This window comes from Mirounga leonina, unplaced genomic scaffold (genome assembly GCF_011800145.1).
Source record: "Mirounga leonina isolate KUSES-001 unplaced genomic scaffold, KU_Mleo_1.0 Mir_125, whole genome shotgun sequence".
In the NCBI taxonomy this organism is placed as follows: domain Eukaryota; kingdom Metazoa; phylum Chordata; class Mammalia; order Carnivora; family Phocidae; genus Mirounga; species Mirounga leonina.
In genome coordinates, this window is record NW_023270305.1 from 45,790,246 (window position 1) to 45,814,586 (window position 24,341).

At 37.0% G+C, this 24,341-nt stretch overlaps 1 protein-coding gene across 1 annotated transcript in view; it reads right to left on the minus strand.

Moving 5' to 3' along the window:
* APLF (aprataxin and PNKP like factor) overlaps window positions 1-24,341 on the minus strand; it is a 90,224-nt gene that overhangs the window by 13,251 nt on the left and 52,632 nt on the right. The window contains exons 7-8 of the mRNA XM_035001396.1: window positions 17,125-17,480; window positions 16,341-16,466 (exon numbers count right to left, since the gene is read on the minus strand). Coding sequence (XP_034857287.1) covers window positions 16,341-16,466; window positions 17,125-17,480 — 482 coding nt within the window. The remainder of the gene's footprint in view (window positions 1-16,340; window positions 16,467-17,124; window positions 17,481-24,341) is intronic.

Genomic DNA, 24,341 nt, shown 5'->3' on the forward strand with positions numbered 1-24,341 from the left:
AGACATTTCTTATTGCTAATATCTCTTCTTTTTGGGGATCACTTTTCATACACTGTGAGTCTTTAACACAGTACAAAACTGCAACCACACAGTTAATTAGGGTCATAACTCAACAGTTTCGAAAAGTGGAAAAAGATTCTACAAAAGATTGTGCATTTGGAATAATTAACCCAAATCTGACCTCTTAATGGAAAAGACACTTCAAAGTTAAGAGAAAGAAACTGGACAACTTCAATGTGGCCAAGAGAGCTGCACGTGAACAAAGCTGCAGGGACGATTTGTGGGAAGACTGACTTGTTGAATGCAGTCTTTATGAAAATGCAATTAATGCTGGACTTCAGGGGAGGAGGAACAGAAACATGAGGGACAGGGACATTAATACCAAAGTTATTCTTCATCAGTAACCTAGAAAAAGATTGTTGGTCATTTGAGAGTATTTTTGGTAACCTTTTAAAAAATCTTTTTGTGTGAGTGTGGTAAAATTAAATACACTGGTAGCTTTTTGTTTTGAAAAAAAATGTCAAACCTACTGATAAGTAGCAAGATTAGTACACTAAAATTCCATACACCTCTGTGAGATTCTTCAAGTGTTAACAATTCTATACAGATGCCCCATTGTTGTTATTACTATTACTATTTATAGTCTTCTGAGATTTAAAATCTTTTGGTCCTTTTTAATATATATATTTTTCAGGTTCCAAGCAGTCCTAACTTTTCCCACTTTGCCCTTAATAATTAAGAAAAAATTTATTGAACAGTTAAATATGGTCTTGTTTGCTACTACAGCCTCTTTCAAAGGCTGCTTTTAGAAAGTCTCAAGTAAGTGAATGTCAGTCTTTAAAAATAAGTACAGAAATAGACAGATGGCCTGAATAGAATTTTTCCAAAGAAGACATATGGATAGCCAACAGACACATGAAAAGATGCTCACCATCACTAATCATCAAGGAACTGCAAATCAAATCCACAATGAGGTATCACCTTACACCTGTCAGAATGGCTAAAATCAAGAACACAACAAATAACAAGTGTTGGTGAGGAGTGGAGAAAAAGGAACTCTTGTGCACTGTTGGTGGAAATGTGAATTGGTGCAGCCACTGTGGAAAACAGCATGGAGGTTCCTCAAAAATTAAAAACAGAAATACCATATGATCCAATAATTCTACAACTGGATATTTACCCAAAGAAAACAAAAACACTAATTTGAAAGGATATATGCACCCCTATGTTTACTGTAGCATTATTTATAATTGCCAAGATATGGAAGCAACCTAAGAGTCTGTCGATAGACAAATGGATAAGGACGATGTGGTGTGTGTGTCTGTCTGTCTGTCTGTAATATTATATAGCCATAAATAAGGATGAGATCATGCCATTTGCAACAACATGGATAGCCCTAGAGGAAATTATGCTAAATGAAATAAATCAGACTGAGAAAGACAAATACCATATGATTTCACTCATATGTGGAATCTGAAAAAAATCCAAATGAATATAAACAAACAAAAGCAGAATCAGACCTATAAACACAGAGAACAAACTGATGGTTGCCAGAAGGGAGGAGAGTGGGAGGATGGGGAAAATGGGAGAAGGAGAGTGGGAGATATAGGTTTCCGGTTATGGAATCAATAAATCATGGGAATAAAACACACAACATAAGGAATACACTCAATGATATTGTAATAGGTTATATGGTAACAGATGGTAGCTACCCTTGTGGTCAGCATAGCATAATATATAAACCTGTTGAATCACTATGTTGTACACCTGAAACTAATGTAACTTGTGTGTCAATTACATTCATATAAAAAAAAAAAGTACAGAAAATGGATCCAAGGAGTTAACAGAGACTCAAGTACAGTTTATGCACCAAATACCAGTTAAAAGACTGCTGATAACAGTTATCACCACCAGAGAGACTGAAAGTGAGAATAACTGTTTTTAAAGGCAAATGGGGTGAGGGCAGGGGTACTGATTCAACCCTAAGGTTGCAGAAGATAGTTCCCCCTTCTCTATTATCTTGAAATACAACCACAATGGCACTCACAAACCCCACCTACATAATCTAACCTCACATACTGCCTAGGAAAAAGGCAAACCACTTCAGAATAAAAGATAAGCAAAAAAGTTTTACACTTGTATATTCCGAAAAGGAAGAGCAGAAAAGTGTATTTTGAAATTTTGTACTCAGAAAAGGAAAAGATTTTCAGCTCCATGGACAGATTTTCATCTGCCTTGTAGGGGGGCGGGGATGTTTCTAAGGCTCTGATAATAGTTTCCATCCTTTCCTAGGAGAACTTGCTATTTTCATAAAAAGACAAGTATACAGGCGCCTGGGTGGCTTGGTCAGTTAAGCGTCTGCCTTCGGCTCAGGGTGCTGGGATCATGGCCTGAGCCGAAGGCAGACGGTTAATGACTGAGCCATCCGGGTGCCTTTGAATAATAAATAAAATAAATAAATAAATAAAATCTTAAAAAAAGAAGAAAAAAAAAGACAAGTATAAGACTAATGGAAACCAGAAGAAACTAGTCGATTTAGTACTTTTCCACCTTTAGAGGCCAAACTTCCAATTTAGTTTTAACAAATTCATCTACTAGAATGTAGATTTTTTTTAAGGTAAAAGTTTTTTTAATTAAGCTTTTACATGAGTTTCCAAAATGATGGAATATTTTATATTTTCCTATTTAATAAGAAAAAAGAAACTTTTTTTGCTAACTTTACTATTATTTCTTAAAATAACTGTTGAAAGGAACCTGACAGAATATTGTCAATATTATATTGACACAATACAAACTGAAGTTTAAAATTCTCATTGGTTGGAGCACAAAAAGCAGTTTCTAGTAATTTCTAGACTGATAATAAGTGTTTCTGAGTTCATGTTAATAGTTAATATTTTTATAGTAAACCTAATCCATGGATCCTGATGTTTTCAGAACCCTATCCTTTGAAAGGCAGTTTTTCTACTGGAAATATGCCAGAGAATGCCTATTCTCATTAGATTGAAAAGAATGTCAATGTGCTGAAACTGCTTTGTATTCACACTTACAAAGGTAATAATCAAAGTACTCACTGAATCTTTTTATGCAAACCTAACACTAAAACATGTTAGAATTTCCTGCCATTAACAATTCATGTTACTTCCCCAGGAAACAATGAAAATGTAGCAATCATATTAAGCAGACTCCACCGCAATCAGGTTCCTGAGATACTGACTGGTCAACATCACCAGACACTTAGCTCTAGTCAGTCAATCATGCAAGGAACACAGGAACACACAGTCCTTCACAAATGCTTAAGAGATAGATGCCACTGTGTCTTGGATCTGTTCTCATCTGGCTGGCTGAACTTTGGATCACTGGCATTGCTATGGAAGGGGCTCAGGTTTCAGGATCAGAAGAGCTAATTAGGAATTCAAACTATACCTTTTACTGGTTGTGTGATTCAGGCAAAGTCCTATAAACCAAGTCACCATTTACTTATCTGTAAAGCAGGGATAATACTGCTTAGCTCACACAGGGCTGTTCCGAAGGTTAAATGAAGTAATATGCATAAACACTTGTAGGCTATTAAGTATATTCCACGTGTCAGCTATTTTTATAGAAACAGAAATTAATTTTACTTTGAGATAGCCAACAACGTTTGGAAACTCTGTGTGCCAGTAAAAGTAATTACCAATTAAAAAGTGCATGTGGACTGAAAAAAATAAAAAATTTTAAGTCTATTAAATAATAAAATATAGGGAAAAAGTACTTTCCAATTAATACTAAATAGCTGAATTTTGTTTTTAATAATATGTATTATTATGACTGAATATTTTCCCCATCATACTTCACATTTTTATGGAATATTTTCTCTTTTTTTTAAGATTTTTTTATTTGTCAGAGAGGGAGAACACACACACAACAAGCAGGGGGAGCAGCAGGAAGAGGGAGAAGCAGACTCCCCGCTGAGCAGGGAGCCCCATATGGGACTTGATCCCAGGACCTTGGGATCATGACCTGAGCCCATGGCAAATGCTTAACCGACTGAGCCACCCAGGCATCCCTATGGAATATCTTCTAACATTCACCTGTGCATATCTCAGTTGCAAAAATCAGTCATTTCATAACAAGGCAGAATGTCTTTTTCATATAACCCTGGGTTAGGGCTAAGTGGCAGTTTTGTACAGCTCTTTGGCGGCATATGAGCATTTGAAATAACTTTCAAGGATAATGCCAAATTCCACCCAGGACTTTTCCTAATACTAAATGGAAACACTCAGAGTTCATTCATAAAAGATTTACATCCATCTTTTTCACAATGGCATTTTCTGTAACTTAGCAGGCCTCAAAATTCTTTCTGAGTTGGTTTTTTTTTTTTTTGCATTACTATTACTTATTAATGGTAATCTTTGGTTTCTAAACATAACACTATACACCCATAACCACACCAGGGTTTCAGGAGCCATTATATTGTAAAATATACATTTTCCAAAAAAAATTCTGATTTTAATGATATTGGTATTGGTATAAATACATATCTGAAGAAAAACACTCCAGGAAGAGTGTCTGTAAAATGTCTATAAATTTGCTAAGGCCCTGAGATAGGAAACAAGCTAGGTATTTGGAAAAACATATAGATTTATAAAGCTCAAAGAGAATGAATGAGAAAGAAAACAGTAGGAAATGAAGTCAGAGAAGGACAAGCTATGGTAAAGAGTTTCGTGGGAAAGTACTGGGAGATTTTGATTAAGAAAACATGATATGACTTAATTTTAGAGAATTATTCTGGTTGCTTATGGAAAATGAACCACAGGAAGGCAAGAGGAGAAACAAGGGTTATCAGTTAAGAAGCTACTGCAGTACTTCAGAGGTAAGATGTGGTGGTTATGACTACAATGGTAGAGGTAGGGGAAGAGAGAAGTGCTCAGGGTCCTAATATATTTTCAAGGATGAAATGGCAAGAACCACTGATGGACTGAATGAGTGACATGAAGAAAAGAGAAAAATCAAGGCTGTTTCTAGGTTTGAGGCCTAAACACTGTGTGAATGGTGAAGTCATTTACACAGGTGGAGAACACTTGGGAAAGAGTTGTTTTCATGATAAAAATCCAGAGTTCTATTTCAGATGTAATAAGTTTGAACTACCTATTTTACAACCAAGTGTACGAGTCTGGAGCCATTTAATTGAATCAGATGCCACCAGGAGTAAGAACAAATATAGAGAAGGGTCTCACTCAGGGAACTGAGCCCTGTGGCTCAGTGATAATTACAGGTAGGGAAAAAGAAGAGGAGGTAGCAAAGAAGGCTAAGCAAGAACAGACCAGGAATATGACCGGTCTGGCTTTATGGACATGAATAAATTGCTCTCTGCTCTGGATATTGCCATTACTCAGTGTAAGACCCTTGAACACAAATGATCCAACCTCTGAGTTTCCCATGTTTTCATGAGGAATTGAAGCCCAGTAAAATAAAATGACAAGCAAAGTTATGCTGCAGAGTTGGTACAACCATCTAGAACCCAAGTCCACCGACTTAAAAAACACATTATCTCTCCACCATAAAGAGCTACCTAAAGATTAACTAGGCAATGGTAACAAGAACAGAATCATACTTTTTATTTTTGTTTACTTCCAAAGAAGTAACTTAATACCCAAAGTAACTTAATTAAGTAACTTAATACACAAAATTTTAAATGAATCTGAAGCACTATTTTACATCCGCTTCTGTAATAGTGACTACTAGCATGTTGGATGCTCAATATTTGCTCAGTGAATAAGTGATCATACTATATTTTTGTTTTCATTCCAGAATATCTTGCATTTTTGAAAGTCAACATCTATTTTAAAACCTAAAGCAAAAGCACAAATCCTATGTTATCAAATATCTAAGTCCCAAAATTTAGAGGAAAAAGAAGAGCTAGTAAATATGGTCTTTATTAAATAATAAAAGAGTAAACCAGAATAAGATAATACAAAGTAGCCAATTTGTTAATTGAACATGATTACCTTTATTACCCATGCCAAAATAACTCTGAAAATTCTTACACATACATGCAATTAATACTATACGTAACAAAAAAAATCAAATTTTTTCTCATTATGAAAATAGGTGCATATTCAAATAAAGGAGTAAGAAAAACAAAACCACATGACATTCCAATACATTTTTCAAGGCTACATAAACATAATTGATGTCATTACTACTATTTCTAAATGAAGTTTAAAAAAAAATTATAGCCAAGTCTTATGTAAAACTGCATAACTAAGGCCTGTGTATGTAGTCTAAGATACTTTCTTCTAAGATGATATTCTTATACATGATTAAAGAACTGCAAGCATGGCAGACAATGATAGGTTATTTCCTCTATATGCAGATCCTATAAAAATGGATTAAGATTCTAACAACTTTGATTATTCTTAACTGTAAATAAAATAATTGAGACAGCTGGGTGGCTCAGTCGGTTAAGCAGCTGCCTTAGGCTCAGGTCATGATCCCGGGGTCCCGGGATTGAGCCCCACATCGGGCTCCAGGCTCCCTGCTCCCTGCTTCTCTGCCTGCCACTTCCCCTGCTTGTGCTCGCTCACTCTCTTGCTCTGTCTCAGATAAATACATAAATAAAATCTTTTTAAAAAAATGATTGATGGCCTCACATGATTGATTCTGGGAATCTCAACTACCAGACAACTAGAGTTTCCCTATTAAAACCTATTTATTTTGCCTCACATAAAATAATATGGATTTACATTAAACACACATTCTTAATTTTTATGAAGCAGCTCCCCAAAATCAGTATCTTCTGGTCTGAAGTATACATCTGCACATATGATCAATTAAGATAATATTGCAATAATTTGGAACACTTTTCAAAAATAAAAGAGAGGTGCCTGGGTGGCTCAGTCGATTGAGCGACTGACGCAGGTTATGATCTCAGGGTCCTGAGATCAAGCCCCATGTTGGGCTCCAACCTGAGTGTGGAGCCTGCTTGAGATTTTCTTTCTCCCTCTCCTTCTCCCCAACCCCCACCCCGGCTCATGTGCACATGCACACGCACTCTCTCTAAATAAAAAATATAAATAAATTAAAAAGAGGAAATAGCAAAAAATTTTAGATCATAGCTATAAATTTGGATCAGCAAATAAAAGATAATGAATTTACTATCAAATATATTTTTTAAAAAATGAATTATGCTTGTTGCAAAACACTGTGTTCTTTCAACTACACAGATCACGTTGCAGATTCATTACAGTGAGAGCACTTACAGTTGATAACTAATACACTTCCTTACGTCATCCCTCTTAGAAGGTATTATAATTAAAAAAATAAAAAGTAGGTCATTAGCTTCCAAAAAACATCAAGGCATCAACATTTTCATTGCATAATACATACCTGCCTTAAGTTTTTAAGTCCGAGGCAAATGTATGTGAGTTTGACTTTACATTTTTACACTAAACTGGTTGAAGATGGATTCCATTCATTTTAGTGTATATATATTCTAAAGTTAGAGCCTAATTTAACAAACAAGAACAGGAGTAACGCACTGCATAAAATCCTATTACACACCAGAGGAAGTGAATGAGTCAGAGGCAGGCACAACAATCACTGGGTTATATTAGACATTAAGTATCTAATGTTCTAATTCAGACAAGTACCTTAAGCTAATCAAATGCATTAAACTGAGCAAGTCTTCTGACTATAGTGTACAGCACAAAAGGAATAAATCAGATTTATTAATGGGCAAGATACTTAAAATGACAACATTAACTAGTTCTTTCATATTACCATTTTTTCAGGTTAATTTAATTTTGTGAGGTTTAAAAATTATAATGTCAGAAAATTTTAGTAATACCTGTAGTCTAGAAAAGAATAAAATTTAATAATTAAATATCTTTTTTAAACATCAACCTCTTATATGGGCTTTAGGAATCTTTATTTTTACTATAGCATGCATTTAAAATGTGATTCATATCTGTTTTTCTGAATGGCTGAAAATGAAATATATCCATATATGTGTACTTTGGTATTTTCATATTTGCTCTATCGTGATAAAAACTTTGACCATAGACAGCAATACTTGGAAATACAGTATCATATAAATTTAGGTAGCTGACATAGTATAAAACTGCGATTATTTAGTATACTGTACACAATTGAGATCACGTATATATTTCAAAAAGAGAAACTGAATTGCACACATTTAAGGGATTAGAGGGTAAAACTGGAAAGCAAAAACAAACAAAAAACAAAAAACCAACTCAGTATTTCACTTGAGAGACTGTTTTTACTTGAGAATAATTCTTATCCTGTTTCGTGAAGGCAAATTTTCAAAGATAAAAAGCAAATAAAAGTGTTTCAGCCATAAATTTCATCTCCCTTCCAAATGCGTCAACCATCATGGAAAACAGGCTTATCATGGCTCTACTTTTAGAATATATATATGTTTTTTACTTCTGTAAATACAATAATTTCTGGCTGATTTTTGTGGGTTATTTTATGATCTGTGAGACTTCGGTATTTTTCTTCTGTGGCTATAGGAAAAATCTAGCATGCATTTACATTAAAACTTGCTTTTAAGTAAACCAAATTAGAACATTTTATCATTCTAATACAGTAGGCTTATATTCTAGCACTGTAGCAATAAAAATCTAGTCCCAAGATGGAATCACTCCTGCCTGGGGTGGCATGTCAGCAAACCAACACTTAGATAACTTTCAAGTCCCTATAAATGCTCTCTTTGACCCAAAACACAATATATCCAGTCTGCCAACCCCCAAATGCCATACCAACTCTGGGCTCTATACTTACTTCCTTGTTTTTTCTCACCTCAGATAAGGTTGACTCTGTGGCCCCAGCTAATCAGATATTTTCTATTATTCTCTTCCTTGTTCTTTATTCTTGGTTTCCCACATTCTGACCTATTCTGCATCCTGGGATGGAGCCCACTGTGGGCTCCCTGCTCAGCGGGGAGTCTGCTTCTGTCCCTCCCACCACTTGCATAGTGCACACATTCACACTCGCTCTCTCTCCCTCTCTCAAATAAATAAATATTTTTTAAAAAAATGATATATTCTTGCAAATCAAGATTATTAAAGAGTAAATTGCTAAAACTAAAGTGATGTTATATTATCATCAATGACATCTACTAGATCATGTTTTTTGCCTAAATAATAATAATAAGGTGTCAAGAAAGAGTATATAACTATATATCATGCTTCCATAACTAGGGTTTCTTCTATTGTTTTGATAATCTGAAAAATTCACAATTTCTTCAATCAACGTAACTTATCTAGAGGTTTTTTTTTAACTCCAAAAAACTCAAAACTTTGCCATTTGAATAAAAAACAAACACTGTTAATACTTTAGAAAGCCATGAATAGGGGTGCCTCGGTGGCTCAGTCAGTTAAGCATCTGCCTTTGGCTCAGGTCATGATCTCCAGGCCCTGAGACTGAACCCTGCATCAGGCTCCCTGCTCAGTGGGGAGTCTACTTCTCCCTCTCCCTCTGCCCCTCCTCCGTGTTTGTGCTCTCTCTCTCAAAAAAATAAATAAAATCTTAAAAAAATAAAGAAAGGAAGGAAGGAAGCCAGCCAGTCAGCCAGTCATGAATAACAATGGTGTAGTCAGGCCCTGACACAGAGAAATGCTGGAATGGAGGAGGGAAGAGAGTTGGTTTTCATCTCACTGGCTTTAGAGTCTTAGTCAACTCATTAACCTTTCTTGTTCCCACTCCTTTATTTGTAAAACAGTAGTCAGGGTAAGCGATCATATCTAACGTTCTCCAAGAGTCTCTCTGAACTGTAATTAAAATTAACAAGGGAGGGGCGCCTGGGTGCCTCAGTCGTTAAGCATCTGCCTTCAGCTCAGGTCATGATCCCAGGGTCCTGGGATCGAGCCCTGCATCGGGCTCCCTGCTCCGCAGGAAGCCTGCTTCTCCCTCTCCCGCTCCCCCTGCTTGTGTTCCTTCTCTCGCTGTGTCTCTCTCTGTCAAATAAATAAATAAAAATCTTAAAAAAAAAAAAAAAATTAACAAGGGAAAAAATCTTCAGATTTTATCTGCAAGTTGAACCAAGACACTAAGCAGCTCAACAGATGAAAAAAATACACTTTACGTATATATAAATATATTTAGATCTAGATCTGAAAGTTTCTATTAGCATATGTGGGTCACTGGCATTGGAGTAATTTCTCTTGATTACTCACTGCTCTGAACTCTCTTGAAGAGATTGATGACATGGAGGCAGCAATTTTTGACATTATTTTTGACAGTATTTGACATTTGATTATTCTTAGGAAGGTTTTATATTTTACATTCATTCTTTTCAAGAATAGGCACATTTGGATTTTGCTTCTGGGAAGGACATAGGACATCATGGCAGGCCAATATCTTAACAACTAGGAAAAAAACCCTGATAAACTGTAAAAATTATTTTTATAACAGAACTGTGGGAGCAATGAGAATTTTGGATTATCTAAAATTCCGGAGAAAAAGCCCTTCCTAGGTTATCTGACAATCACTGGATATTTTCTTCCCTAGAGGTCTTTGCCAATTCTTGGTGTGGGCTAAAGAATAAGATTTGAGTCATTTGGAGGAACTCTAGTTGAGGAAAGAGAAACTTGCAGAGCTTTTCATGGTCTCATGGGGTTGTCATGACAATCTGAAAACTAAAAGAACCCCAAACACAAGGCTGATTCTTCCTAAGAAATAACTGCTGAGTTCCTGGAAAGTATGAGAGGTTTAAGGTCTGTGTCTGAAACTTCAAAATGGTAGAATGAAATCTCTAATTCATATCGTGTTTCAGAGATGAAGTCCCACTAGGGAGAAAGGATCTGCAACAAACACATAACTAGTCTCCTCTCAAGAAATGTGCCAGATTTTAGGATGTATGGGTGGTAGCCTAATATCCAAAGGGAAGTATCAGAGCTAAGAAGACAGAGACCTGCTTTTCTGTCAAAAGTCTAGACAAGTCATGCCAAAGAAACATGGACAAACCAAAAGCAGACTGAGTTTTATTAAAATAACAACATAGGTATTACTTACCCAAATCTCTGACTGGACAGAGATGACTACCCCCATCTGCCAAACAGGGAGGGGGGGCCTCACTGATGGAAGATAACATGCATAAAATGCAATATCTGAAATTATGAAATCTGTGGATAGGTTTATCAGCAGCTTAGACCCATGAGAAGAGAGAACTGCTGAGCTCTAAGACAAGCAACAGCAAATATCCAATCTGAAGCACAGAGGTAAAAAAAAAAAAGAATGGAAGGAATAAAATAATATATAAGAGACATATGGGACATAGTCAAAAGACTTAACATGGTTAATTTGAGAAGAATGAGGGAAGACATAGAATGGGGGAGAACAATATCTGAGAGATGAGATAATAGCTAAGCAATCTCCTCAAACTAACAAAGACAACAACCTGCAAAAAAGCTCAATGAACCCCAAACAGGATGAATGTCAAAAAAAATCATACCTAAACACATGTTAGTTAAACTGTTGAAAGTAAAAGCAATGAGGGGCACCTGGCTGGCTCAGTTGGTAGAACATGAGACTCTTAATCTTGGGGTCGTGAGTTTGAGCCCCATGTTGAGGGTCGAGTTTACCTTAAAAAAAAAAAAAAAAAAAGCAATGATAAAAATCTTAAAAATGGCCAGAGGAAAGCCATGTTAATTTCAAAGCAACAATAAGACAAACAAGTAACTTTCAACAGAAACTATGGATGCAAGAGTCAATGGAATGTCTTTAAAGTGATAAAAAAAAAAAAAAAGCAAAGGTGCCAAGCTAGAATTCTACACCCAGTGAAAAGAGCCACCAAGCAATCGATCATTCAGGACATATTCAGACACATAAAAGCTGAAAAAATCCCTTCCCACAAGATTTTCACTAGAGAAATACTAAAAGACGTTCCTAAGACTAAGAAAATGATCCCAGATTAAAGGATAAAACTTCAGAAATAAAAGAAGGCCACCCAAAATGATAAATGTGTCAATAAATATGAGAATGCTGATGCTTAAAATTTAAGAAAACAAGAGCAATGCCTTACAAGTTAACATGTGTAAAGGTAAAAATTGTGACAGCAATATTTTTTTAAAAGGGCAGAGGAGGAAGTAAATGGACTTTAACTGATAAAAGATTACTGTTCTGTTTCAGAAGTGGTAAAAGAATCACAGTATGGTAGACTGTAATAAGTCAGTGATGCCTATTAAAATCAAATGTAACTACTGAAAAAAAAGAATTTATAAATAAAAAATTAATGGAGGAGAAAAAAATGGAATGACATCATTTGCTTAATCCAAAAGAGGTCAGAAAAAGAATAAAGGAACAAGGAATATATGGGACAAATAGAAAACAAATAGCAAAATGGCAAAATTAAACTTAAAAATATCAGTAATTGTATTAAATATAATTGACTAAACAATCCATTGAAAAAGCAGACTATCAGGCTGGATTAAAAATAAAACCAATGGGGCGCCTGGGTGGCTCAGGCGTTAAGCGTCTGCCTTCGGCTCAGGTCATGATCCCAGGGTCCTGGGATCAAGCCCCGCATCAGGCTCCCTGATCCGCGGGAGGCCTACTTCTCCCTCTCCCGCTCCCCCTGCTTGTGTTCCCTCTCTTGCTGTGTCTCTCTCTGCCAAATAAATAAATAAAATCTAAAAAAAAAAAAAAGAAAAAAAGAAAAGTAAAAATAAAACCAGTAAACCAATTATATGCCATTTGTAAGAGACATGCTTTAAATATAAGGACAGAAGTTGAAAATAGAAGGATGAAAAATATTATCACACAAACACTAACCAACAGAATCTGGAGCAGCTGTATTATATCACACAAAATAGGAGTTCTACTTCTGGTAATGACAGAGGAGATGTATCAGACCAAACCTCCCACAGGAAACAATTATACTCTGTTAAAAGTATAAAAACAATAATCTTAAGGAAATGGATAGCTACCAAAAGCAGGCAGAAACCAGAAGGGAGTCCACACATGGAAAAAGAGAGCAGCTCTGAGTGAGTTTCCCATTTTTAAGGCTTTTCCACTGAGGAAAGACCACAGTTGGTGCATTAAGAAAAACAGAATTAAGAGAAGAAATAGACAAACCTACAATTACTGTGGAGAGTCTCACATCCTTTTCTCAGTGACTAATAGAACAACTACAGAAAAAAATCAGCAAAGATAATAAATATATGAACCACACTAAAACTATCTGCCCAAATTGACAACTATAGAACCTTATTCCCCAAATCACAGAATATATATTTCAGTGCACCTAGTATGTCTCAACAAAATAGACCATCTGCTGGACCAAAACCAAATCTCAATAAATTTTAAACTCTAAAAAATGTTATATGACCACATGAAACTAAACTATAAATCAATAATAACAGTATATCTAGAGCAATCCCTAAACATTTGTAAATATTAGACAAAGTAGACTTTACAGCAAGAAGTATTTTAGTGACTAAGAGGGACATGATATTCGTAAGACCAGACAACTTTTACAATTTTTAGAAATGATATCTGATCAGGTCTCTAGTTCTAATTACCAATTATCAGGAAATACAGTAGAACATACTGAATGACAATTTGGTAATGCAGTTAGCAAAATCCAGACAATCAGACACTCCTCAGAACAAATGATTGCTTTCTTCAACAAATATATTGCAAGAAAAAAAAATGAAGAGGAACCTATTGATTAAATAACTTAAGAAGCATGGCCACCTTTTGCCATATATGGACCTTAACTGGATCCTAATTCAAAGAAAAAAAATTTTTAAAGGAAGAGAGAGAGAGAATGAATGAAAGAAAGAAAAGAAAGAAAGAAAGAAAGAAAGAAAGAAAGAAAGAAAGAAAGAAAGAAAGAAAGAAAGAAAGAAAAAAGAAAGAAAGAAAAAGAGAAAGGGAGAAAGAAAGGAAGAAAATGCAACTATAAGAGGACTGGGATGCCTGACAGGATCTAAATGATATTTGTTTAATAATGGTGTCATAGCATATTTTTATAGTCTTTATCTTTTAGTGATACCCATGAATAAAATGGGATGAAAAGATACAATATCAAGGGTTTACTTCAAAATAATCTAGGCATAGAGGTAGCAGGTGGAAGAAAGGGAAGTATAGATGAAACAATACTGGCCAAGACTTGAAAATGAGTTATGGCTTCATTGGAACTTGTTCTACACTAACCCCACTTGTGTAGATGTATAAAATTCTGCATTACAAAAGTTCCCTAAAATATTCCCTAAAAATGAAAAGGTATATGGCCATTGTGCCACAAGCTGTGAAAGGCTGTCTTATTTTTAAAAAGATAGAGAGAGACACACACACATTTGTTCTACAAGTAAACTCACTCAACATTGTTTCATCGGTACTTGGCATTTGAAGATTCTTTGGATAATATGTGATGAATGAATAAATGAGAGCAAGGAATTAGTTACTTCAAGGGGGTGTATGTGTGTGAAATTTTCCTAATTAATAATGATACTGAATACTTTTTCATAAGTTTATTCACCTTAAGGAAATTCACCATTTCCTTTTGGACAAAAAGCCTGTACATGTCACTAAGAGAAAACCAACAGCAATTCGTAAGTCTTCTTTCTGTATTCTGGATATATGCCTACTGTCAGTTATGTGGTTGCAATTTTTTTTCTCACCCTGTAGTTTATCTTCACTCTCTTAATAGTGTCTACTGATGTATAAAAAAATCTTAATTTTAATGTAGTCAAATAATTAAATGCTTTCCATATTAGCTATTGCTTTTTATATCTTGTTCTAAAAAACAATTCCTAGTCTGGGATCATGAAATAATATTCTTATACATATCTTTAAAGCTTTATTGTTTTTTTCCTTTCACGTTTAGTTCTATGATCCATCTGGAATCCAGTTTTTGACTATGGTATGAAATAAGGTTCCAATTTTCCTTCTCCAGATAGATACCCTTACCTCAATAAAATTAGTTTTAAAAATTCATACTTTTATCAATGCCTGCAACGCCCCGCCCCTTTTTCATGAATATGTCACCTGTATATGCATAGGTCTACAAGATGTTCTGCTGGAATGAAACATAGCAATTTTCAAATAATTCTTTTTTAAAGATTTTTTTAAATATATTTATTTGACAGAGAGAGACACAGTAAGAGAGGGAACACAAGCAGGGGGAGTGGGAAAGGGAGAAGCAGGCTTCCCACGGAGCAGGGAGCCCCATGTGGGGCTCGATCCCAGGACCCTGGGATCATGACCTGAGCCGAAGGCAGACACTTAACGACTGAGCCACCCAGGTGCCCCCCCCTTTTATTTTTTTTGCTCCCTGCTGCGATTCCGACGGTTGACCAGGTTTGGAAACCGTTGGCCTGCAGCTCAGCCGAGCCTGGAAGCCAAGCCAGGTATGGAGGCACCTCAACTGCTAGAAGCGAGAGACAGAACTGTTTGCAGGATCACATTCAGGATGCTTCGAGGAAGCGCAGTCTCTCTCTGACCTCTCTTTCTAAAGAACAGTGTCAAGGGCACTCGAAGGGCAAACAAAACAGAAACAGAGGGACTGGCGGGGAGATAACTGGCCTCACAGGTGTTCTGGCACAAGGTAGGGCTTTTTTCTTTTTTCGATTTTTCTTTCCAAGCTCAGAAGATTATTCTGCCTTCTTACTGAAAACCACAATCATAGAAATAGTGACAACTTCAAAGAGACCAGTAGCTTCAGTAAACTGTTCCAAATTTATCTAAGAAAGATGGCTGTCTGGAATTAAAGCTCTCTAAGATTGGAATCACTTCTTTGCTTGGTAGTTTGATTTATTTCAAGTTCATTCATTCATTGAACAAAGTTGCAGATACAAGGATAAAACAGTCCTTGCTGTCAAGAAACTCACTGTCTAGAGGAGATGCCATTCCAGTAAAGAAACAAACACAATCTCGTAAGATAAATTCTACTGTGCAAGATACAGACAGGCAAAAGATTCTATGAAAGGAAAGAGGAGAAGGCACTCTTCTTTTAGGATCAAGTTTCATGTGTTGGCAAGAATGGCAGAGTGATAAGAGTTGAGGAAAGCAGAGATAACATCCTGAATTGATTTATGTCACACTAAGGAGTCTGGATAGAGTGTACAAGGGATAGCATCGACAGCTTTTCAGTTATCTGATTTGCATTTTGGAAAGTTAGAAATGAGGAACAATGTCAGGCATTTACAAGGTTAACTCAACAGTTTATAATTATCTAAAAGAAACATTATAATTTTATTAACAAAATGAAAACCTACTATCTATGGAAGTTTAAAGACTAAAAGGCTTGAAGTGAGAAGCTGCCTGCAATTTCTTCTGAATATACAACAGAGATTGAGAAAAGGAGGACAACCTAACATTTCAGGTGTACATACCTATAACAAGATGCTCCATAGGGACATTCAGGTCGGTCATCAGCCTCATCTTGACACATGACTTGTACACCTCCATAATCACTATCACCAGGGTGACTGAAGTGTTGAAAATGAACAGGATTCTTCCTATGAGGGTGGCAAATATACTGTCAGAAAAAATAATAGGGTATACTAGAGTTCTAGATATACTACAAAAAATAATTAATAGGATATAGCAGGAAACCAAGCAATACACATCTAATTATTCCAGAAATTGAACCAATGTGTTACATTGTTAAAAATAAAGCTCATGACATCTGGTTGGTACAGAACCCTCATGGTAGCAAAATAAAAGCATCTTGGTGATTCAAAAGCACAATTAGAAAAATATAAAGGAGAAGCACAAGTATAGTAAGATGCCTTAAATACAACTTACAATTCTCTTGAGAGTTAAATTATATACTACAACTATTTATGAGGCCATCTTTCTAATACCTAAATAAGACATTAAATAAGTAGACATTTAGGTCTGGGTGATTCAATTCTCAAGTCTGGATTCCCTAGTTCATGTCCTTGCATTAATCAGTATGTCTACATATGAAACATTTAATTTCCCCACTGTATCTTGAAAGCCTCTAGCAAGATTTGCAGGACTGAATACTGAGAAAGTGTAAACAAGTAGAAACATAACAAAGCTCTTAACTTTTAGGCCAATGTGTTTTACTAGGCTTTTAATACACATATACTACATAGCTACCTCCTACAGAAATAATGGAATTCTGTGCTACCTGTAATTTCATTTTACCTGTAGCAGCTTGCCCCATACATGCAAGATGTCCTCTTGATCTTGTTTTCTTCAGAACCTTGTGCAACTGAGTCAGTTGCCTTTGCATGCAAAGTTTCAAGATTGGAGAGATCAGAGCTGGACTCAGGAGGAGATTCTTGAGACTCCTCATGGAAGGACTTGTCCTGGGCACTCAAGTGACTCTCAGAACAGCTCATCTCCTCGCCTTCTTTACTTTGTGTTCCTTTCACAATACTTTTATGCTCAGGAACCTTACCAAGTTCCTCTGTTGGGATTTCATTTCTCTGTATACTAGCCTTCATATCATTCACCTCTACATTACTTAACGAGATTGCAGAACATGACTTTGGCCTTGCCTACAAAGACAAATCAGAAAAAAGATATTACAAATAAATATGTTTTAAAAGAAATATGTAAACTTAGGTAAAAAGGTGTGAAACTGCAAGATTCATTCAATATATATGTTTTTAAAACTTTAAGATTCACATTTTAAAGTTATTAAAAATGCCATTTTCCATATCTGTAATTTGGTAACTTTAAAACAATCTACAGTTATTAGAAAAGGAATATACAGGGGTGCCTGGCTGGCTGAGTCAGAAGAGCATGTGACTCTTGATCTTGGGGCTGAGTTTGAGCCCCATGTTGGGTGTAGAGATTACTTTAAAAAAAGAGAATCTTTAAAAAAGAAAAGAAGAAAAAAAAAGAAAATATATAGCTGTATCAAACCTTTACAATCACATCAAACATTCACTGAAAAAGAACCAGAAAAATACAAATGAAACATAAGCGAATACAACTTTGTTTCCATTTGAATGTAATCTTTCCCCAAAAAACTACTAGTCTTTTAAATTTCCCATTCAATAATGTGTCATGCTCTTAACTAGCACTGTCTTTATAATTTCTGTTACTGCAATACTTTATTTCTACCTTCTAAATATAATCATGACTTTTTCCCTTTAGCTGAATGGTAAAATTGCTCCTCCCTCACATAGAAAAACTTGGATGAAGCTGTGTTATGACAAACTCAGAAAATAAATATGATTCCTTTGAAGTGGTTTGAATAAAAGTTTCATTTTAATCAGAAAGGTGTTTTGAACCAAGTAAACATTCTCATTAGCACTGCAGAACCTTTTTAATCTGTACTTACCACCAGGACAAACAGTAAGCCTATTCGTATCCTATTAAAAATGACTTCTTAATTAGTTAACTTCCTGTGGAGTGGAAACATAGCTCAGATAAACCTCAGTCCTCCTGGTAACCACTACTAGGATGTGCCAACAACCTAACAGGTATATATGAAGGTTTAAATGGGGGGGAGGGGAATTGGAGGGGGAGACGAACCATGACAGACTATGGACTCCAAGAAATAAACTGACGGTTCTAGAGGGGAGGGGGGTGGGGGGATGGGTTAGTCTGGTGATGGGTATTAAGGAGGGCACTGCATGGAGCACTGGGTGTTATATGAAAACAATGAATCGTGGATCTCTACATCAAAAACTAATGATGTATTGTATGGTGACTAACATAACATAATAAAATAAAACAAAATTTAAAAAAAGCAAAACATTTTTAACCGAGGACTCGTATATGCTGGCTGCCATCTGGAGAAAGCTAGTGTTGATATCACTTAATATCCAATGGTTCACATTTCCTGAGAAGATACTAATTAGCATGACTTCTTTGGGACTAATTACTTAAATGTTTTGATAGTCTTTTTAAAGATTTATTTATTTATTTGAGAGTGAGAGAACATGTGCAGGGGTAGGGGGTAGGGTCAGAAGGAGAGGGAGAAGCAGACACCCTGCTGAGCAGGGAGCCCAAAGTGGGGCTCAATCCCAGGACCCTGAGATCATGACCTGAGCCAAAGGCAGACGCTTAGCCGATTGAGCGACCCAGGTGCCCCGATAGTCTTTTCTTTTTTAAAAAACAGAGCACGTAACTTTAAAAGGCTATCCAAACTGACTGAAGACCTTGCAAAAGGAACCTAGTTCTTACCATGTTTCTTGTATACTAATAAACAACCGATGGGAAAAGCAATTTGGCTACCTCTTGGAGCTAACCCTCAGTGGTATTCATGCCACACCTCTCTAAAACACATACTCTTTTCTCCCAAGCTGCTCAATTACACCCCAATCTCATCTCCCTCCACTATAGGACCAACTGACACATGCCAGGGACTGGAACTCTGGGGTGGGAATGGGGCAATCCTGACCCACCTCCCCTCTTGGCAGGTACCCACTGGGTCAACTCACCAATTTTCTTTTTCCCTGTTTAGGTAGAAACAGGGCAGGTTAGCAATCCCTTGGCTAAGCAAATGTCCAATAAAATGCCAGTCTCTTGTTTCTGTTGACATCCCTAAACTCCACAGTCAATTGTCTTGGAGTGCCTCTCTCTTGGTTTTAAAAAGAGAGAACATAACGTCTCCCCACAAACAGAGCACTCCCCCAAACCTTAAAATCTTCTGGCCTCTCAGGTTTCTTTATACAAAGCCTGGTGGTAGGAATGGTGAACCCTTCTTATACTTTTCAATAAGCCTCACAGGGAAAGGCTTGACTCTCACTGCTGGGGGGTCCTTTCAATCATGAGATACTTATACTTAGTACTTTTGTCCCCAGCTTTGGGCCTCAGTAGCAGTTTTGGGATGATAGGGTAAAAAAATCCCACTCAACATCCTGTCAATTATTATAGGGAAAAAAGGGACACAACTAGGGAAGCAGTTAAATAAATTAGAATCCATTCTTACCAAGAAACACTATGCAAAGGTTGAAAATGAATAGATCTCTCTCTTCATATAAGAATTTTTTTAATTAAACAAGAATTTTACATACACACACACACACACACACTGATTCCATTTAGCTTTAAAAAAAAAAAAAAAACCCTGTCTACCTATGTATGTTTTTACTTGTATAAATTCAAACAAAAAGGTTTAGAAGGATACAAACCAAAATATTAGTAAGGCCAATGGGATTGAAGGATAAGGCAAATCAAGATTTCCACTTTATACTCCACATGCTCTAACATTCTATTTTTTGATAACAGCATGCATTTTTTTGCCATTTAAAAAATAGAAAATAAACCAAAGAAAATAAAAGATAAGACATGTTTAACATTATTTCAACTCCCTCTATTGTTTTTTTTTAAATCTTCACAAAGAATATGTTAAACACACTAATTTATTCTAAAAGAGAAAGGAATGATAAAGTCACAGATATCAATACTATGGGTCAGGTGTTCTCAAATATATTTTAAGAGGCACAAAAGCTGGAATTCATAATGTCCTTTATGGAACTTCATGAAATATTGATACTCAGTAGACCCTTGGCATTCAAGAATTTAACATTCACGGTTTCAATTATTTATAAAGGATCCCAAAAATCCATTACATGCAGTAATTTGTAAGTTTGCTGAGACATAAATTTGTCCTGTGCCAATTACAAAGCTCATAAGCCAGAGCAAGTCACTGAACTGGCAAGTGAGGGAACAGAAAAGATGGAAAGTGCTGTGTACTTGGAAGAAGCAGGAGAAAGGCAGAGAGGTCCATATTTTATAAGCACCTACACTGCTTAGATGAAAAGGTGGAGAATGAAATGTGGGAGGCTGAAGATTCATGTTAGAAAAAATGGGGTTCTCTATACTATAAAAATATATGCTAGAGGCCTCAGGGATCAAGGCGCATGGAGCTGGTGTAAGGTGACCTTGGTGCCTGGCAATGGCTGGAATGTACTATTAAGATTATTAAATTGTCTATTAACTTGCCTAGCAAGCCCTCCCCTGCCCTTCAACCATCTGAAGTTTTGTTGTGTTTTTTTTTAAAGATTTTATTTATTTGACAGAGAGAGAGAGAGACAGCTAGAGAGGGAACACAAGCAGGGGAAACAGAAGAGGGAGAAGCAGGCTCCCAGCTGAGCAAGGAGCCCAATGCGGGGCTCGATCCCAGGACCCCAGGATCATGACCTGAGCCAAAGGCAGATGCTTAACGACTGAGCCACCCAGGCACCCCAACCATCTGAAGTTTTAATGTACCACAAGGGACAGGCTACAGAACTTATGCCCAATACAAGTTCATTGAGGTAATTTGCTGTCCCTGGAAAGAATGTCTGTACATTATAATAAGTTGCCTTAAAGGTCCTGCATTAGTCTCATTAGCACCCACATACTAAGGATTAAAAAATCCCAACCTCCAGCCCCATCTTCACTCTTGAGCTTCAAACTTACAGTCAACCACTAACTAGACATTTCTTCCTCAATATCCAATGCACCTCAAATTCAAAATGTGAAAACTGAAGTCCTCCCCCTGTATTCTGTACCAAAGTTTCTGCCAATGTAACTTCTCCATTCATTCTGGCCAGAAACTTGGAAGTCTACCTTTCACTCCTTCTTTTCCCTCATTCTGCTCAGACCCAAGCAATAAGTTCTGCAGTTTTGTTTCTTAATATTTCTCTTACCCAATGCCTCTGTGCCATCCTTAATGCCACCAACCTGGATCAGATTCTCTATATTTCTTGACTGAAATGTCCTCATTTCTTCTCTTATTCCCCTGTCTTTTATTTTGTTCTCTTTCAATCTCTCCTCTAAAGAGCTTCCAGGATTATCCTTGTGGCCAAAATCCTTTCAAAGTCCTCCCTCTATGACAGGTCCCCACTGCCAGCTCCATCCTCACCTGGCTTTACACCACGAATTCTAAGAACAATAGTTCCCAGCAGGCTACTGTACCTCCTCTGCTCCTGTACCTGCTGCCCATCTACCTGGATGGATTCCTACTTCTACCTCTTTTGCACCTGGTTCATGCCTACTCCTCTTCTGTTAAGATTCAGCTCAGATCAGTTCTTTGAGGATCCCTTCCCTAGGAGTTGCCTTAGGCAGCCCCCAAAGCCCGCAGAAAAATCAGTGTGGTGTCAACATTATTTCATCATTTTGAATCATGTCCCCTACAGGACTATGAGCTCCTAATCAGCTATCTCTTATTCACGTTTTATCCCAGATTCTAGCACACTGTCTTGCATATAACAGAAAGACTACTTAGTGTAATGATTATTAGAATGGTCTGTGAAGTAAAAAAATCATATCTTGAATATTAATTTAGCCATTTCCTAACTTTTGACTTTGAACAAGCTGATTCCAACTTTCAGAGTCTCAGGTCTCTTGATCGGTAAACTGGGGATATTATCAATCAACTTTCCAGGATTTTCTAAAAATTAAATGAAATAAGTATATCTTAGTTGTGTCTCTAGCCCATAATAAGAGCTCAATAAATGGGTGTGTGTGTGTGTGTGTGTTTAAGTTGTTTTAGTTAATAGCATTATCAATGCCATTATATCACTACTACTTGCTTAATGAACACATGCTGAATAAATGAATGAATGAAAAGATGTTTCTGTGGAGCTGATGAGAGCCATGCCATAAATGGTATCAAGTGGCCAATCAGAAAAGCAAAGGGTACAGAATTCTTTGATGTAGTAAACCAATACTGTGGAGCTCTGGGGAATACAGCCTTACTTAAGAGATGGCTGTGCAATAAGTTAGTCTTCATCTCCCCTGCTATTTTCATAAAGAAATATGAGTAAGACTTCACAGCAGGCATGTGTATAGAGAGAAATGAGATACCTAGCAGCCAACGCACTCACATCAGCAATTATTAGCACAACTGCATATACATACAGTACAGGCAGCAAAACTGGAAATGGCTCTTGCTGTCAAAGCCTCCACCTCCACATACTCCTCTACTCTAAATGCACTGTTTGCAAGTTTGCTTCCAAATAATACAACTATAATAGAACTCTCTTCTTAGCCCTCTTTTTTTTTTTGAGAGAGAGAGAGAGTGGGGGGGGGGAGTTGGGGAAGGGGGAGGAGTGGGGAGAGGGAGTGGGAGAGAAAGAATCCTAAGCAGGCTCCACGCCCAGCCCAAAGCCCTACGCTGGGCTTGATCTCATGACCCTGAGATCATGACCTGAGCCAAAATCAAGAGTCAGATACTTAACCTACTGAGCCACCCAGGCGCCCCTAAAGAACATTTTCAGTACCTCCTCCTCAATATGCTGTTAGTCATCAGGTTCTGTTAATTCTATCTCCAAAATGTCTCTCATATCCCTCTACTTCTTTCTGGTCCCAGTGCCACCATCTAGCTCAGGTCTTCATTCCCTGAGGCCTCCCAGAGCAGCTTCTTAGGCAGTTCCTGCCTCCATCTTACATATGGTGGCTACAGCCATCTTCCTGGCCACTTACTCTCCTTCTCAAAACCCTTCATGGGGCGCCTGGATGGCTCAGTTATTAAGCGTCTGCCTTCAGCTCAGGTCATGATCCCAGGGTCCTGGGATTGAGCCCCGCATCAGGCTTCCTGCTCTGCAGGAAGCCTGCTTCTCCCTCTCCTGCTCCCCCTGCTTGTGTTCCCTCTCTTGCTGTGTCTCTCTCTGTCAAAAAAAAAAAAAAAAAAAAAAAAACCTTCAAAAAGTCTCTGAGGCCGTAAAGTACAGTCCTGACTTCTGCACAGTCTGGCATCAAGTGCCATCCTGAGTTGTTCCCCAGTCTCTTGCAGTAGTTTCCTCCCCTTGTCTCACCCACCCACATCCGCACATGTGCCCATGCAAGCACGCACATGACACTCCAGTGCAGATGTACATCCACAGGCCACATACACTTTCCTGCCTCTATGCCTCCGCTCATACTATGCTGCTCACTGACAGTTCTCCTCCTCATTAACCCTGTTTGCTAGCATGCCAGCCATCTTTCAACACCTAACACAAACATCTCCTTCAAAGCGATTAAATAAGCATCTTTCCCCTCCCCTCAAAGATACACCTTCCACCAAACAATAACGTAATATAAACAGCCAAGCCAAGGTATCTAGGATGCTTGAGACAATGAAGATACTCTCAAAATACCACCCCTCCCCCAACCAGCTTCCAGGAATAAACAACCTTTTTGGTAATGCCTTAAAAACTTTATTGAACACCTGGACCTTTTGATATTCTGGATGACTTTAAAAAAAAAAAACAAGCAAAAAAACCCCTTTCTGAATAACCCTGATTGCAGTCTTTAAGTTGGAAGGAAAAAAAATGATACAACCAAACAACAAACAGGGGTACATGGCTCTCTACAATCAGTTGTTTAGATTCATACTTCCTGAGATAAACATTTGCTAAATTATTGGTTTTACCAAATAAATCACTATAGCACTCTGATGAGGCAGAATAGCCTTTATCTTCAGGATATTCTGA